Source organism: Sprattus sprattus (assembly GCF_963457725.1).
Source record: "Sprattus sprattus genome assembly, chromosome: 17".
Lineage (NCBI taxonomy): Eukaryota > Metazoa > Chordata > Actinopteri > Clupeiformes > Clupeidae > Sprattus > Sprattus sprattus.
The window spans coordinates 9,256,154-9,271,153 of NC_137915.1; the positions used below are offsets into that span (position 1 = coordinate 9,256,154).

General features: G+C 45.5%; 1 protein-coding gene across 1 annotated transcript in view; it reads right to left on the reverse strand.

Moving 5' to 3' along the window:
- Positions 1 to 15,000, reverse strand: part of dpyda (dihydropyrimidine dehydrogenase a) — a gene marked incomplete at both ends in the record, with an annotated part of 161,093 nt that overhangs the window by 7,923 nt on the left and 138,170 nt on the right. Inside the window, 2 exons of the mRNA XM_080854784.1 lie at positions 5,052 to 5,231; positions 10,743 to 10,885. Coding sequence (XP_080710910.1) covers positions 5,052 to 5,231; positions 10,743 to 10,885 — 323 coding nt within the window. The remainder of the gene's footprint in view (positions 1 to 5,051; positions 5,232 to 10,742; positions 10,886 to 15,000) is intronic.

The following is a 15,000-nucleotide window of genomic DNA, read 5'->3' on the forward strand; positions in this document are numbered from 1 at the left end:
GGGCTGCTGTCTCCTAGATAATTACTTCCTCTATCCAGCAAACAAATCAAACAAATGTGTGCATCTAGTGCGTGGCTTTTTTTTTTTATACACAAATACTTCTTCTCTGTTGAGGCAAAAAATATAAATCACCGCTGCCGTCTTTTCTTTGCACTTTCAACCCCGATGCATCCATGGCAAAAGAAGCCATTCGCTAACAAAACAAGGTAGCGCTCAAAGAGACCATTGCCCTCAGTCTCTGGGGTGAGATATGAAAGAGGCTAATGAAAGATCCCATAGAGAAGGCAGACAGGGATGGCAATAACAGTCCATCTTCCGGCCGGTCAGGCTAATGGGCTAGGGGGGCGGCTTGACTCCGCTAATGCTAACGTACCACCCGCTTCGCACAGCCCCGCTCAGAACGCCATGCCCAAACGTTTCCATATGCTGCCGTAAATAAGGCCCATTTTAATTGGGAGTGTCACATTAAGGAAGAGGAGGTTTTCCGTGCTGATTGCGATGAAGAAAGAGAGGGAAAAACGAGTGGGTGTTAGAACTCTGATGAGCAGAATGTCACTGGTTTAGCAGCATGGGAGGAAAGGAAACGCGTTATCATTTGAATATGAATGGTTGAGTAGATGTGTGGGTCTCTGTCTTTTTCTTTATGTGTCCACCCATTACGGCATCTCTCCATCAATCAATCAATGAATGTTTTCCCTTTTTTGGCTAAACCTCCCTCCCTCTATGTATATTTGTATGTCTGCCTGCCTATCTATACTCTAATCTGAGAGTACTACAGAGTTCCTATTAGTCATAAAAAAGTAGCATATTCTGTTTTCCCCGCTCCTCAAAAGCCATATGTTTCTCCCAGTCTGGCCAAAACCTTCCTTATCATTCTGGTTCTGCACAGCCAGAATCACACTTCTGTGTACACAGTTCCAATCACACTAATTACATATCCCCTGGTGGGGATGTATATTTAAATGAAACCCAGGATGCTGAGCGGTTTATAATTCAGAGCCACCTGTTATTTCATGGTATCAGACACTAAAACGGGAGAAAGAGGATAGAGATTTTTCATCCCAATCAAAGAGTAGAAACCTACTGCAGTAATACCTAAGATAAAGCCTTCTGCACGAGGGCGACAAACAATTCCCGACTAATCTTTAAAACCCCCTCCTGTCCCATACCTTGATGTAATCAAATCATCACACACATACGCACACGCACACAAACACATACATTTAGAGACATAAACACACACACACACACACACAGGCACACATGCACACACACACACACACACACACAAAAAGGGAACAAGCGTAGCTTTTCAGCCCCCCACAGCGAAGGCCAGATCTGTCTGGCTGAGGGCTTCATTAGCTCCCCATGCCTGCCAGGCTAGGCCGTGCCTCATAGCCAGCTAAACCACTGTTTAAGATCCCCCCCCCTCTTCCCCTCCTCCTCTCTTCCTCCCCTACATCCCCTGCCCGCCACTGGGGAGGCCAGCCAGCGCTCCCTTTCCTCGCCTGGCCGTAGCGAGCCAGAGAAGACTAAGTGGGAGTAAGTAGCGCAGGCCCCCTGCTCCAGCCCTGCGGGGGGTTGGGACTGCAGAGCCGTGCCGTTAAGCTCACCACCCACTCACCCACCCACCCACCCTCGTCCGCCCTACACACCCCCTCTGGTGCCTCCCTATGATGCTGGGGCATGCCACTATCTTCCCTGCCAAAAGCACACCTGTGGTTAAGAGATCCCCCCCCCCCCCCTTTGCAGACGCCAGCAGGGAGTGTGAGCTGCATGTTACAATCTGTGTTCAGCAGGGCGGGGGCAAACTTTTATGTAACTGGTTTAGCTCATAAAGTTTTTATGAATATTTAGAAATTCTTTTTTAAGACTTGATCGCTTGCAGTATTATGCTGTGTCAATACTGACTCTCACTTTTTACAAAAAAAATGTAATGAAACAAAAGTCCTTGACAAATCCTTGTGCATATTTTGTGTTATGTGTGGTGAGCAAGAGCCAATTAAACCGAGGAGCAGTCCATCTCTTCTGTGCTACTTTCTTTTTGAAAACGATTTTATTCAAAGTGAAAGAACACTTCACTTCAAAAGCAGTTGACAGACATCGAACGTCTTTGTCAGTAAATGAGGTTGCTAGGTTTACCAGCGTTCTTTCCAACCATCTTGTCATGTATGCCTACCCCCACACATAGATGTGCAGCATAATCAACACATTGTCAATCATGCACTTCAAAGTGCGTGTATTTACTTTTGCACCCTCCTGAATTCACAGGTTTGCTCCTGTGTCTCCAATCACACATTTACTGATCTCTTTAACTTAAATAACCAACTCTCTTGGAGACTTACACGTGCATACAACACACTCATCTCACTCACTTGCCTACTCACTCAATCAAATCACTCACTCACTCACTCACTCACTCACTCACTTCACTCGCTTCACTCACTCACCCACCCACTCACTCACTCACTCACTCACTCACTCACTCACTTCACTCGCTTCACTCACTCACCCACCCACTCACTCACTCACTCACTCATTCACTCACCTCACTCAATCACTCACTCACTCACTCACTTCACTCGCTTCACTCACTCACCCACCCACTCACCTCACTCAATCACTCACTCACTCACTCACTTCACTCGCTTCACTCAATCACCCACCCACTCACTCACTCACTCACTCATTCACTCACCTCACTCAATCACCCACTCATTCACTCACTTCACTCGCTTCACTCACTCACTCACCCACTCACTCACTCATTCATTCACCTCACTCACTCACCCACCCACCCACTCACTCACTCACTCACTCACTCACTAATTCTACTATATGTGTTTTTTTCTCCACGTGTTTTTGGTGAATGTTTTTCCAGCATAAACAAAGTCTTTCTGGAAGAGTGTTTTAATGGAAATGTACGGTTTTATGAATGTGTGTGTTTTATGGTCCAATAGGGGGATGAATTAGTGTCTACTTGACTACTTGCCTACTCACTCAATCAAATCACTCACTCACTCACTCACTTCACTCGCTTCACTCACTCACCCACCCACTCACTCACTCACTCACTCACTCATTCATTCACTCACCTCACTTAATCACCCACTCACCTCACTCACTCACCCACCCACTCACTCACTCATTCACTCGCTTCATTCACTCACTCACTCACTCATTCACTCACTCACTCACTCACTCACTCAATCACCCACTCATTCATTCACCTCACTCACTCACCCACCCACTCACTCACCTCACTCACCTCACTCACCTCACTCACTTTTTTTCACAGTTCAAGCCATAGCATGCTCTTCTAGGCACATAACTCTAAAATGCAATTTTAGCCTCCAATGTTAGACCAATGGAACGATGTTAGAACAGGTCTGAGCCTTTTCTTGTTTGGTCTGGGGGGGGATACAGTGTATTGCCTCCAGCCTCAACCTTCCTGTGACCCGTGCGCTGAGTGACTTTTCTCCCCACTGTATATCCATGATCCGCGCATGTCGGGGTATCTAGCAGCGAGACGCCTGGGGAGGTCCGGGCCAAGCCTCCTTGTCTGCAGTGATGTTTCTACATGACACCACACGGCTTTCCCGCACCACTGCCTCCTGAAAGCCCGAGCTCAGTAGACACCGCCGCCGCTGCTGTAACTGTAGCTACTGCTGTTGTTATTGTCGTACAAGTCGGACCAATAATGTACCTGCTGGCACGGAAATTATTCTCACTTATTCACCTCTCGTGTGGCATTAGCATGTAAACGACGCCGTTGTGCCGGCGCAGTGCCACGGCCTGCCATCGGGTGCCGAGGAGTGGCGGCCGTGGCGCGTTGTCTGAAAGCAAAGCGCCGGCTTCAAAGCCTTCCCTCGGCTGCTATATTAACGAGGGAGATTGTGATCTGATGATGGAAAAAAAATGCATCTAATGCTGCGCTTTGAAAAGAACTTACTGAAGTTTGGTGCTCGTTTGCGTGTTGCCTAATATTGCTGGAGCCCAAATGGGGGAGATCAGCGGGCGAAGTACAGATGCCATGTGGAGCAACAAAAGAGTGGCCTTTGTCAAATCTCATTTTCAGACGCCGCTTTATTGCCCTTGTATGAGTGTATTGTGCCGAGTGCAGGCGCTTCAACAAAAGTAATAAACACAAACTGCACATACTACACATACTACACACACACACACACACACACACACAAACACACACACACACACACACACTTACACACTTACAAAACAAACATTCTTAATACAATATGCAATTTCCAGACCTTTGAGTTTGCCTAAGAGGAGGATGTCGAATATTTTGGGCCATGTTGTTGATTTGACAGTGACTCACAGTGTTTGTGAAAGTGCTTTGATTGAGGTGATGAAGTTTGGCAGACTTTCTCCTGCGTCTAAAGCGTACAGTAATAGAACAGACACACAGGGCTCTGCTTCCTGTGAAGGCAAATGGAAGCTTTCAAAATAAATAATAATAAACAAAAAATGTCTGCCATAGGTTCAGGCATTTATATTTAGCAAGGCACATCAATTATGAAGCATTTTTTTTTCAGATTGATAATAACAACATGTTGCAAAATGGAAAGACCGCAGATGTTAAGGCAAAGCTAATGAATACCTTGCACCTTCTGCGGGGGGGGCTTTACACTGTGGTTAGTTTAATGGACACTTTCAGGCCTAAGGCCACACAGAGGAGGCAAGAGATGTAGTTCCTGTCTAATGGGTTCTGCTGGTAGCTCTCTATCATTAATGATATTTTTTTTAAATATATTTCATATATTTTTTAGATACAGTGGTACAGGAGGTAGAGAAGTCGTTTAGTAATCAGAAGGCTGCTAGTTCGATTCCCTATCGAAGCATCCTTGAGCAACTGAACCCCTTATTGCTCCTGATGTGCAGTGTGCCATCAGTGTTAAAAAATTTAAATAAAAATGTAAAATGTGTATACATCCTTGTAAGTCGCTTTGGATAAAAGCGTCTGCTAAATGACTAAATGTAAATGTAAATGTAAAGATACAGCCATGGGGACGGGCAGATCGGACGCTCACCTTTCCCACCAGGTCCTCCAGTCGGGGCACAGGCTTTCCCTTCTGGTGGCGTGCGGTTGGTGGGGATTGGCCATCCCAGTCCTGCAGCTCCTCCAGGCTCCTCAGGTAGAGGAGGGTTTTAAGGCCCAAACAGTAGTCCTCTATGACAGTGAAGTCCTGATTCTGAACAGCACTGCACACCTGGAACAGGGAAAAAATATCATGGCCATTAATACCCTCCACACAGACACAGACACAGACACACACACACACACACACACACACACACACACACACACACACACACACACACATACACACACCCACACACACACAGAAAGAAATGGAGAGAGATATAATACAGGGATATGAATTGCTACACATCAGAAAACCTAGCGAAGCAGACCCCCCCCTCAAAAAATTGCACATGGCCTCCACATCAAACATATTCTGCATTCATTTCCACACAGAACTGAAGAAACCATTTAATTTCACCATCAGAAAAAAAAACCTCCAAGCCTTACACAGTCCAGTGCTTAACCAGATTTAGATTAGGCTCAATGACGAGCGCCATCAAAGCGCTTCGATTGGTTTTTCTGCCGCAATCCAGAGAGGGGTATCTGATGTGCATGGTGCGCCGAGGACTACCGTCCTTTGTGTGTGTGTGTGTGTGTGTGTGTGTGTTTGTGTGGGTACTACTTCAGCAGCGGCAGCCCACCCCAAGTCCTCGCGCCGGGGGAGATAAGACGTGTGTGTTATCGGCCCCAGGCATCTCTGAGCTGACACCGGCCTGCGCCGACTGAGGGCTGAGCCCCGGCGGATTAGCGTGTTTAATAAAAAAAACACACACACACACAGCATGCTAATGCTAATGCTAATCACTCCCTCACGCAGTCTCAGTCAGTCGATGATGCACCCTCACAGACGCAATGGCAGGAGCAGGAGCACACACACACACACACACACACACACACACACACACACACCCGCACACACACACACTCCCAGCAGTCTCAGTCAGTCGATGATGCGCCTTCACAGACGCAATGGCAGGAGCACACACACACACACACACACACACACACACACACACACACACACACACACACACACACACACACTCCCAGCAGTCTCAGTCAGTCAATGATGCGCCTTCACAGACGCAATGGCTTTCATATCATTATATTCATGTGACTTCTTTTTTTTTTCTTTCTCTTCACAATGTTTAATCAGGATTATCAGTTTTAATGCTAAATGTATCTACAAAAGTCACAACAAAGGATTTTTTCTGCAGAGACTGTGTGTGTGTGTGTGTGTGTAGGGAAGGGTAAGGGGGGGGGGATTGCTGTAAGCAGTGCATTTAAAAACTGTGTATTTAAAAATTAAATCGCAGGCAGAATACCCCATGCTGGGAAAATGGGGACATTTATTCTACCCGGTTCCTGCTTCCAGATACGTTTTCATTAGGATTCTCATTTGCATAAAACTTGTTACTCTGCACTGTTGCGGAAGGCGTGCGGGTGTGAGAGAGTGTGTGTGCTTCTGTGCACATTTGTTGTGTGTGTGTGCTTGTGTGTGTGTTCGTGTGTTGGGGAGTACCTCTGCATATCAGACTGCAAAGACAAACGGTTACAGATACAATTTGATTACCCCATCAAATGCTGGACACGCACATTAACGCCTAACTGACAAACACACAACAGTAACTAATGGTACAGATAAGCCTGGATGAACAGCACTGTCTTAATATAATAATGAAACAAAGAAGCCTCGATTGATTTTGAATGCTGGCCACAATGTATGCGATGAGCACCTGTACAACACAGTGGAAGGGGTGGAGGGTGGGTGTGCGGAAAGGCCCTAACAGATCCACATGTGCTCAGGTGCGATTCTCACACGCACACGCACACGCACACGCACACGCACACGCACACGCACACGCACACGCACACGCACACGCACACACACGCACACGCACACCCACACACACACACACCACTGACCCATGCGCAATCCTTCGGGTGCTGAACCCTGTGTCTCTGCCCACTAATGAACACATACCTGGCAGGCCTGTACACGCTCGTCAGATCAAAAGTTTCACAACACATTTGAAATGGTTGCTAATGAGGAGAGGTGGAGAGTGGGGGTGAGAAATATGTGAAAGAATGGTACACCTTCATGAATCGCAATGAACTCGGCGGTCCATGCACCGACGTCCACGCCGCTTGCTGGTGCTTAAAAACAACAATGGTCAAACACACACACACACACACACACACACACACAAACACACAGGGGTCTTTCCTCCCTGGTGCTAAAAAACAAGAATGGTCACAAAAGCTTTTGGGAGATGCTCATGAAATATGCTCATGAAATATGTACATGCAACATTCTGCCTGATGGAAAGTGGGTTATAATATTTAATGGTAGTAATTAGCAAAAAAAAAATCAACAACAAAAATCTCTCTCTTTCACACACACACACGCACGCACGCACGCACGCACGCACGCACGCACAGACACACACACACACAGACACACACACACACACGCACGCACACACGCACACACAGACACACGCACACACACACACACACACACACACACACACACACACACACACACACACACACACACACACACAGGGGTCTTTCTTCCCTGGGCCTGCACTGTAAAATCATAAGCCTGTTGTGTGGTGAGCAGGAGAATGTCCATTACCGCTTTTCATTTGCTTCTGAGCATCAAAGACGCACTGCCCAGCCATGGAGCATTTAGCGCTAATGCAGCAGAGTCCTGAAATAAATCGAAGTGAGAATTTCTAAGTAGTTTCCAGGCAATTGAGACAGCAGGTCTTTTTTATCTGCACAGAAAAACTGTGGCTGCGCATTGATTTCAACTCCTTCTGAGATCTCAAATGCTTTTAGATTCCCTGCTCTCTCTTTCTCTCACTATGTCTCTCTTTCACTTTCTCTTTGCCTCTTTCTGTCTCTCTGCTATTTTCATTTCAGAGATAGAATGGCATTTAGCTGAGCACTCTCCTCTTTTCACTAAAAGAGAAAGATTAACTTGGCCTGGCATCCAAATGTTACGTTGACTATGTATGAACCTCACGTCCTTTCAATTTGAGCGATATGACCAATAAGCCAGAGGATACAACCCACTGATATTTTGCCTTGAAGCTCAGGTGAGCTAACTGATAATCGGGAAGAGTCGGAGCTGAAGAAAGCACATTTTACAAGTCAATGAGTATGGGCAATTCCCATTGTCGATAGACGGTTAAATGAGAGGAACCTTTACCCTTTTTCATGCACAGAAATATACCAAGCTACTCAAATCCATATCACTCAGGGAATTGGATTTGGAGGCTTGTTAAAATCATTTTCTTTTCATTTTTCTTTTATTCGATTTTTGTCATTCCTCAGCCTCAGTCGTGTTTCTGCCTTTTTAAAACGAGTGACTAATTCCTGGCATTCTCTGGGCATACACAGCATTACAGCTACCTTATGATAGCTCCTTTATGGCGACTTGCCACTGTTTACATGCACTGGGAAAGACAGAAATGGCACCCAGGATCATTAGGATTGAACAGGCCCAGCAATTAGTCAAATAGGGCTCCACTGCTTCCCCAAAAGGCCTGCCCGTGAAAATGGTCTCCAAATCTCAGCTGCTCGCTTCCAATGAAGCAATTTTACAACCAGGCTATGACAGAATTAGTTTAAAAAGCCCACCACACAACCCTGCCCAAAAACACTCATTATGAATAAGACACAACATTAACCATTATGTTCCTTTAGGCTGTCCACATTAACACAATAATAAGCACCGAGGTAAGACATTCAGCCAGGTATGGTGGAGAGAATTCTATCGGTACAGAGCGGAGAAGGGAACGGAGGCAGGGAAGACAGAGTGTGTGAGAGAGAGAGAGAGAGAAAGAGAGAGAGAGAGAGAGAGAGAGAGAGAAAGAGAGAGAGAAAGAGAGAGAGATAGACCCCTCAGGGTGACTGCAAACAAATGTTTTCGGTAATGAATTAACTACAGGGTATTGATCGCTGAGTGGATGGCATTAGCTCCTGCAGGATCTGCCAGTGGAAACGTTGCTTTATATAAGCTTTCGCGAAACACGGGCCTTTGACAGTCAGGATACTTAAAAGACAAGTGTGGGGCACTGAGATATAAATGCCATTATTAAAAAATAGATCGGAAAACCCCACAAAAACGCTGCTTTTATAGATAAAAAAAGTCCTGGTTTATCTTCGTGACAGGTGTGAACAGCTGTAAGCATATAATATGCCAGATCAGTGCATCTGATGGTTTAAGTCTATCAAAGGAGTTTGTTGCTTTACTCTCATACTGAAAAGACGACTCAGATCCCTGTTTGAGGGACTAGCTCTGTGTGCTGTTTGAATAGGCCCAATCATATTGTTTGTTCTGCGAAGAATGAATTTGATGCCTAGGTAAATTGTTGGGGACTCTTCTGAAACAATGAGGCATGCTTCTCCAATATCGGATCGGCCTTCCCATGATTCTCCCCTTCAATGACCACCATTTTTGGCGCATTTCAGTCGACAAAAGACATTGATTTCAGCCCGTGAAAAACTGGCTCTAATTCCACGTGCATTGTAGATCACTGACTCCCCTCATTTAAGTACATTGTGTTGGTGCCTTGGCTTAATGTGTCCACTCTTAAGTATGACGATGTCTCTGAAGTTTCCAAGCCATTCTGTCAATGGGTGCTTTCCTGATCAGGCATTGCTGTCAGCGTTATGTTTTTAAGAGCACTTAGTGAGTATGCTGTCCTCACTTGCTCTGGGTGTAAACAACATGAAACACTGAACACACCCGCAGAAGACAAACATCCCATACTGAGATTCTCATACACAACATGACAAAGCTGAGCCAAGCCTTGAAATTTTAATTACGATCTTCTGTTTAACATGTAAACCTATTATCTTTCATAATTACTCAGCTGAATTGCATCAAAGAAGAAAAACCTTTTAAGAACCCCAAGAAACTACAATAGAAAGAAAACACGAGTGAAAATGATTATATTTCGTTACACAAAACCATATATTGAGGCATTTCAAGGGAGAGCATCCATAATTGAAGGAATTATGATTCGACTGAGAACTCATTATTTATTCTGTAATTAATTTCTCCTATTAATTCAACAGACAAATCTCAGGATGCATCGGGATAAAAACAGCCAGATCCCATGAGTTTCGGCTAACAGGCAGGTAGAAGGACCAAATTACCAAAACATTAAATCATGTTAAAAATAGTGGATGTATTTATTCACCGGTAGCGATTCAATTTGCATGCTGATTTTCAGACAGATTATTCCCATTGACACAGCGCATTGTGGCGATGTGATGCTTGAACCACTTCTCAGTCTAAATATTGAACTTTGGAAACGTCTACATTAATTCTAACTTTTTCAATTAAAACTTTCTCGACATGCGAATAAAAAAAAGCTGCAAGTACAAGCAACTTGCTCAACTGGCAAACAGGACGGTTCAACTGGGATTCAATATTATGGGCGACAAAAGCTACTTCTTCATAAATTCTGTATAGGGCCCATAAAACATATCCTATGACCTTATGTCTCAGTAAGTCTCAAATATAAAGGTCATGTTTATTCAATGCATTACAATAACTCCATTCTTGACTTATTTAAAACCTAGGTCAATGTTAACTTGCACCAGTGCTACCTACCTGTAGGACAGATGCTCCAGCATGGAGGAACTGCAGACCTGATTCAGCGGAGTCGATGCCTCCTGTGGCTAGGACGGGGAAGCCAGGGAGAGCCTTGGCGATGGCGGACACCGCCCGCAGTGCTATGGGTCGGATGGCATTTCCTGCAAAAAGGTAAAAACCAAACCTTTGACTTCGGAAAGGGCACCAAGTTACAGCTCTGAGTCATAAACTGTCTGGGCTTGTTTTTAAAATGGTGACCAGTGACCTTAAACCACCAGGGATTGGTGGTACTCCCTCAAAATCAGTTACTCATGCTTATGTTCTCAGCCCTATATCACAGGTGACCTGTGCTTCATAGATGCACTTAATGCCTCAGAAGTTAAAAGGGTCCTCCTCCTCCTTCTCCTCCTCCTTCTCCTTCTCCTCCTCCTCTGTCTCTTTCAGAGAGCCATGTGTTCCCACCTCCATACGCTTAGCATTTCCGGCTCTGGGGAGTTGTATGCCTTCTAACTTTACACCCTTCATTTATTTACCTTGGTCTCGATGTCCTGAATGAATTAAAAACCTCCACTCCAATTGCACTGGCAGATGGAGCAGTTTATCACATTAGATTTAACCTCATTTAGCCGCCAGCCTTTGGTCCCATTGATCAGCGCCAGACATTGTCTACCCTCATTCGCCTCTGTGGCCGCTAAAGGCTTCGGCGCAGACACACATGAACAGACACAACAGCTTCCCCTTCATACATGGGTATCCAGCAGATACAGGCATAGCTTCAAAAGGCAGAGCCCAAACTTACATTTAGTCATTTAGCAGACGCTTTTGTCCAACGTACAAACGTACAAGGCGTACAAGGGAGAGAACAATCAAGCTAAGAGCAATAAAACCTGGTGTAACAATAAATACTGCTTATTTTTTTCAAAAAAATAGAAAACCACATAGAAAGAAAAAGAAGTGCGGGACTGTCACTGCTTAAGTGCAAGTTAAGCCAAGGTGCCAGTTAGGAAGGGAGGTGCTCTCTGAAGAGTTGGGTCTTCAAGAGCTTCTTGAAGGTAGAGAGGGACGCCCCTGCTTTGGTAGTGCTTGGAGAGCGCACAGTCCAGTGGCCGAGGACGATCAGCGAAGTGAACAAGACATCCAAACACGCGCGCTCAGTTCATTTCCTCATGTTGTCTTTAAAATTGATTAACTTAATCTCGTTTGTAATTTGTCCAAAGACTGCAACTGTATCCGGGGGAGATGGGACGGACTCTCTCACACACACACACACACACACACACAAACAGGGAGATACTGATTCCTGCCCCAAGATTAATGAGTCTTATCAATACAGGGGTTTGTATTTCTGCAGCTAAACTAATTACCTTTGAGGCCAGACTACGTCAAATACGTCTCATCTGGAGAAGTCAAGAACCAAGCAAATCTTAAAACTAAGCCCTAGATTAGTTTTAATGCGCAGACTGGCATAACCTCGTGCAGTGAAGACAAACAGGTTTGCCACACTCTGTCTCTCTCATATAGAAAACACACTCTGTCTCTCGCATAACCTAGTGCCGAGAACACAGACAGTTTTGTGAGCTTTGTGTCTCGTTGCTGAAATAAGACAGGCACTGTAGAATTGACATACGACACATAGGGCACCGTGTTAGGACCTGTGCAGGACCCAAGTTTAATACATTAATCCCAGCCGTTCACCGGGGTCACTTAGGTGATATGGATTTCGGCACCGTCCACCAACCGGTCGAGGGAGATTCGGTTTCCTCGGCTCCCAATCCAAGCGACAGGCTTATCTCGGCTAACCCTATCTTGCACGCCGACCCGGGCGGAGGAGAGTGGGGGGAAAGAAATGCAATTCCTGACACCTAAAGCCAGTGTAATCTACAGACATGAATTACAGCCTCCTTAGCACAGGGGATGCCGGAGGGGCGACAGCAGTATGTCAGCTGACACTCAAGTGTAAATCCTGCCAGGCTGATAGCACGCAAGCACCAACTGCTTTCTGCTGAGAGAGAGAGAGAGAGAGAGGAGAGAGAGAGAGGGAGAAAGAGAGGAGAGAGAGAGAGATAGAGAGAGGAGAGAGGGGGGGGGGGGATTCTGTATGAATAAACACAGAGAGGTCCTATTGAAATTTTGTATAAGCACCAAGAGCTAAAGGACTGATAGGTGGACAGGGCGCCTAAAACGGACATCTCAGAGATGCAACAGCGTCTGCCAGATTACTTGATCTCAATATGTACTCAACACACACACACAAACACACACACACACACACACACACACAAACACAAACACAAACTCAAACAGACACACACACACACACACACACACACACACACACACACACACACACAGTGAGTGACAGTAGCACCCCATCCCAGCCCCCCTTGTGCTTCAGCTTGTCCTTCAGGTGGCAACCCTCATTGTTTGCGTTATTTCCTCGACAACGCAGCCTCTTGTTCAAGCAGGTCACCGTATTCGTGGCAAGCACAAAAGAGCGCCTCTCCAAGGTTTTTTTAAGCGTTCAGCTGGCTACTGTAGCGGCACAGTGGCTCTTGGTCCAGAGGCAATCAGAGTAGCATGGCGGCCCCCGCCGCTTAAAGCAGGGCGGAGGGGCCCAGTTCAATCAGCCGAGGCCTGGATTGGCAAGCAGCACACGTAAGGGCCAGCAACTTTGATGAATAATTCCAAACACACAGGAAGAGATGCAGCATGGAAGAAGAAGAAGAAGAAGAAGAAGAAGAAGAAGATGAAGAAAAGGAAGAAGGAGGGGAAAAAAGAGAGGAGGCTCCCCTGGACATCGACTGGCCAGGATTTGGCCAGGATCATGAGAGCCAAAGGAGAAACACACAAATACACAAGGTGAATATCGAGTGGGAAAAAAAATATATATTAATGCAGCACCAAAGCTCACTATGGTGACCCCCAGCACTTCCCCTCCCCCCTGCAACTCCAATCCTTTCTCCCAACGCTTGCTTCAGGGTACGAGACGGTAAGACTAGCATAGACAACTGCCTCAAGGAACACTGGAAAACCGAGCTGGGTATATATCTGGGTTGGCCTCAGACGTGCTGACAGCTCTGTGACTGATGTAATTGGAGGATTAAAGGAGAAGTGATGAGAAAAGATTTGTGGAGTGTGGTCAGGATTATGCCGTTCACAGTCAGTGTTGGTTTCTTTAATTCAGTGTGCTTTGGCGTTAGGAAATTAATTAGGAAAGAGATGAGACGCTGCCATGCCTTTCGCAAAGATTTGTTTTTGTCTTTCAAGACATCTCTTTTTCTCTCTCTGTCCATGGCCATGTGACCATAACTATGCACTACCACACTGGAAACTAGTAACTAGTATAGTCACCTTATAGGAGACTAGAATAGTCACCTTATAGGAGACTAGAAGTCACCTTCTCTTAGTTTCCGCCGCATCATATATTCAGATGCTAAGCAATCTATTTACACTGTAAATCCTGCAGCCATTTAAATATGATTGTGAAGGCGTCCACGTGATTGCATGTCCTATGTGCTCCTATAGACTAGTATAATTGTAAAGATATGTCTGACATTTGCAAAATGTCATCGGTTCACCTTTCTTTTTGATGGCGCGATGGCATTGCGTCCAAACCATTACAAGATAAAACAAAACAGAACAATAGGCAGGGATGCAAGAAGTACCTCTTCTATTTTCTTTCACAGAGAGCAAGCTCGCAGTGCGGGCCCAACAACACAAAAGCTCTGCTTCAAAACAAACACACACACACACACACACACACACACACACACACACACACACACACACACACACACACACACACACACACACACACACACACACACACACACACACACACACACACACACACACACACACACACACACACATATATAGAAATTACTGTCATTCTAGTCTCCCCTTGATTCTTTAAAACCACTCACATACATAGGTGAGTGTCTGAATCTGTACTGATTAAAGCGGCATTTTCCAGAAGCAGCAACCAAGCCATAGTCTCAAGATAACAATGAATAGCTCTTCAACATGTGGCTATTTTTTTGTTCGCTTCGCAGGAACATGAAATAGGGAAGAAAAAAAATTGCCTTCGTTGCCAATATTGGCGATCGCTATCGGCCCCCGCTGTGCTCAACATGCATAATTCAGCATTTTGATATGCTCTTTTGGTATTCAAGGTCCTGAAAGGCTGCTAACTCCTCACTCACATACATACAGCTCAGCTGGGGCAGAGAGAGAGCGAGAGAGAGAGAGAGAGAACGAGAGAAAGAGAGTCAGT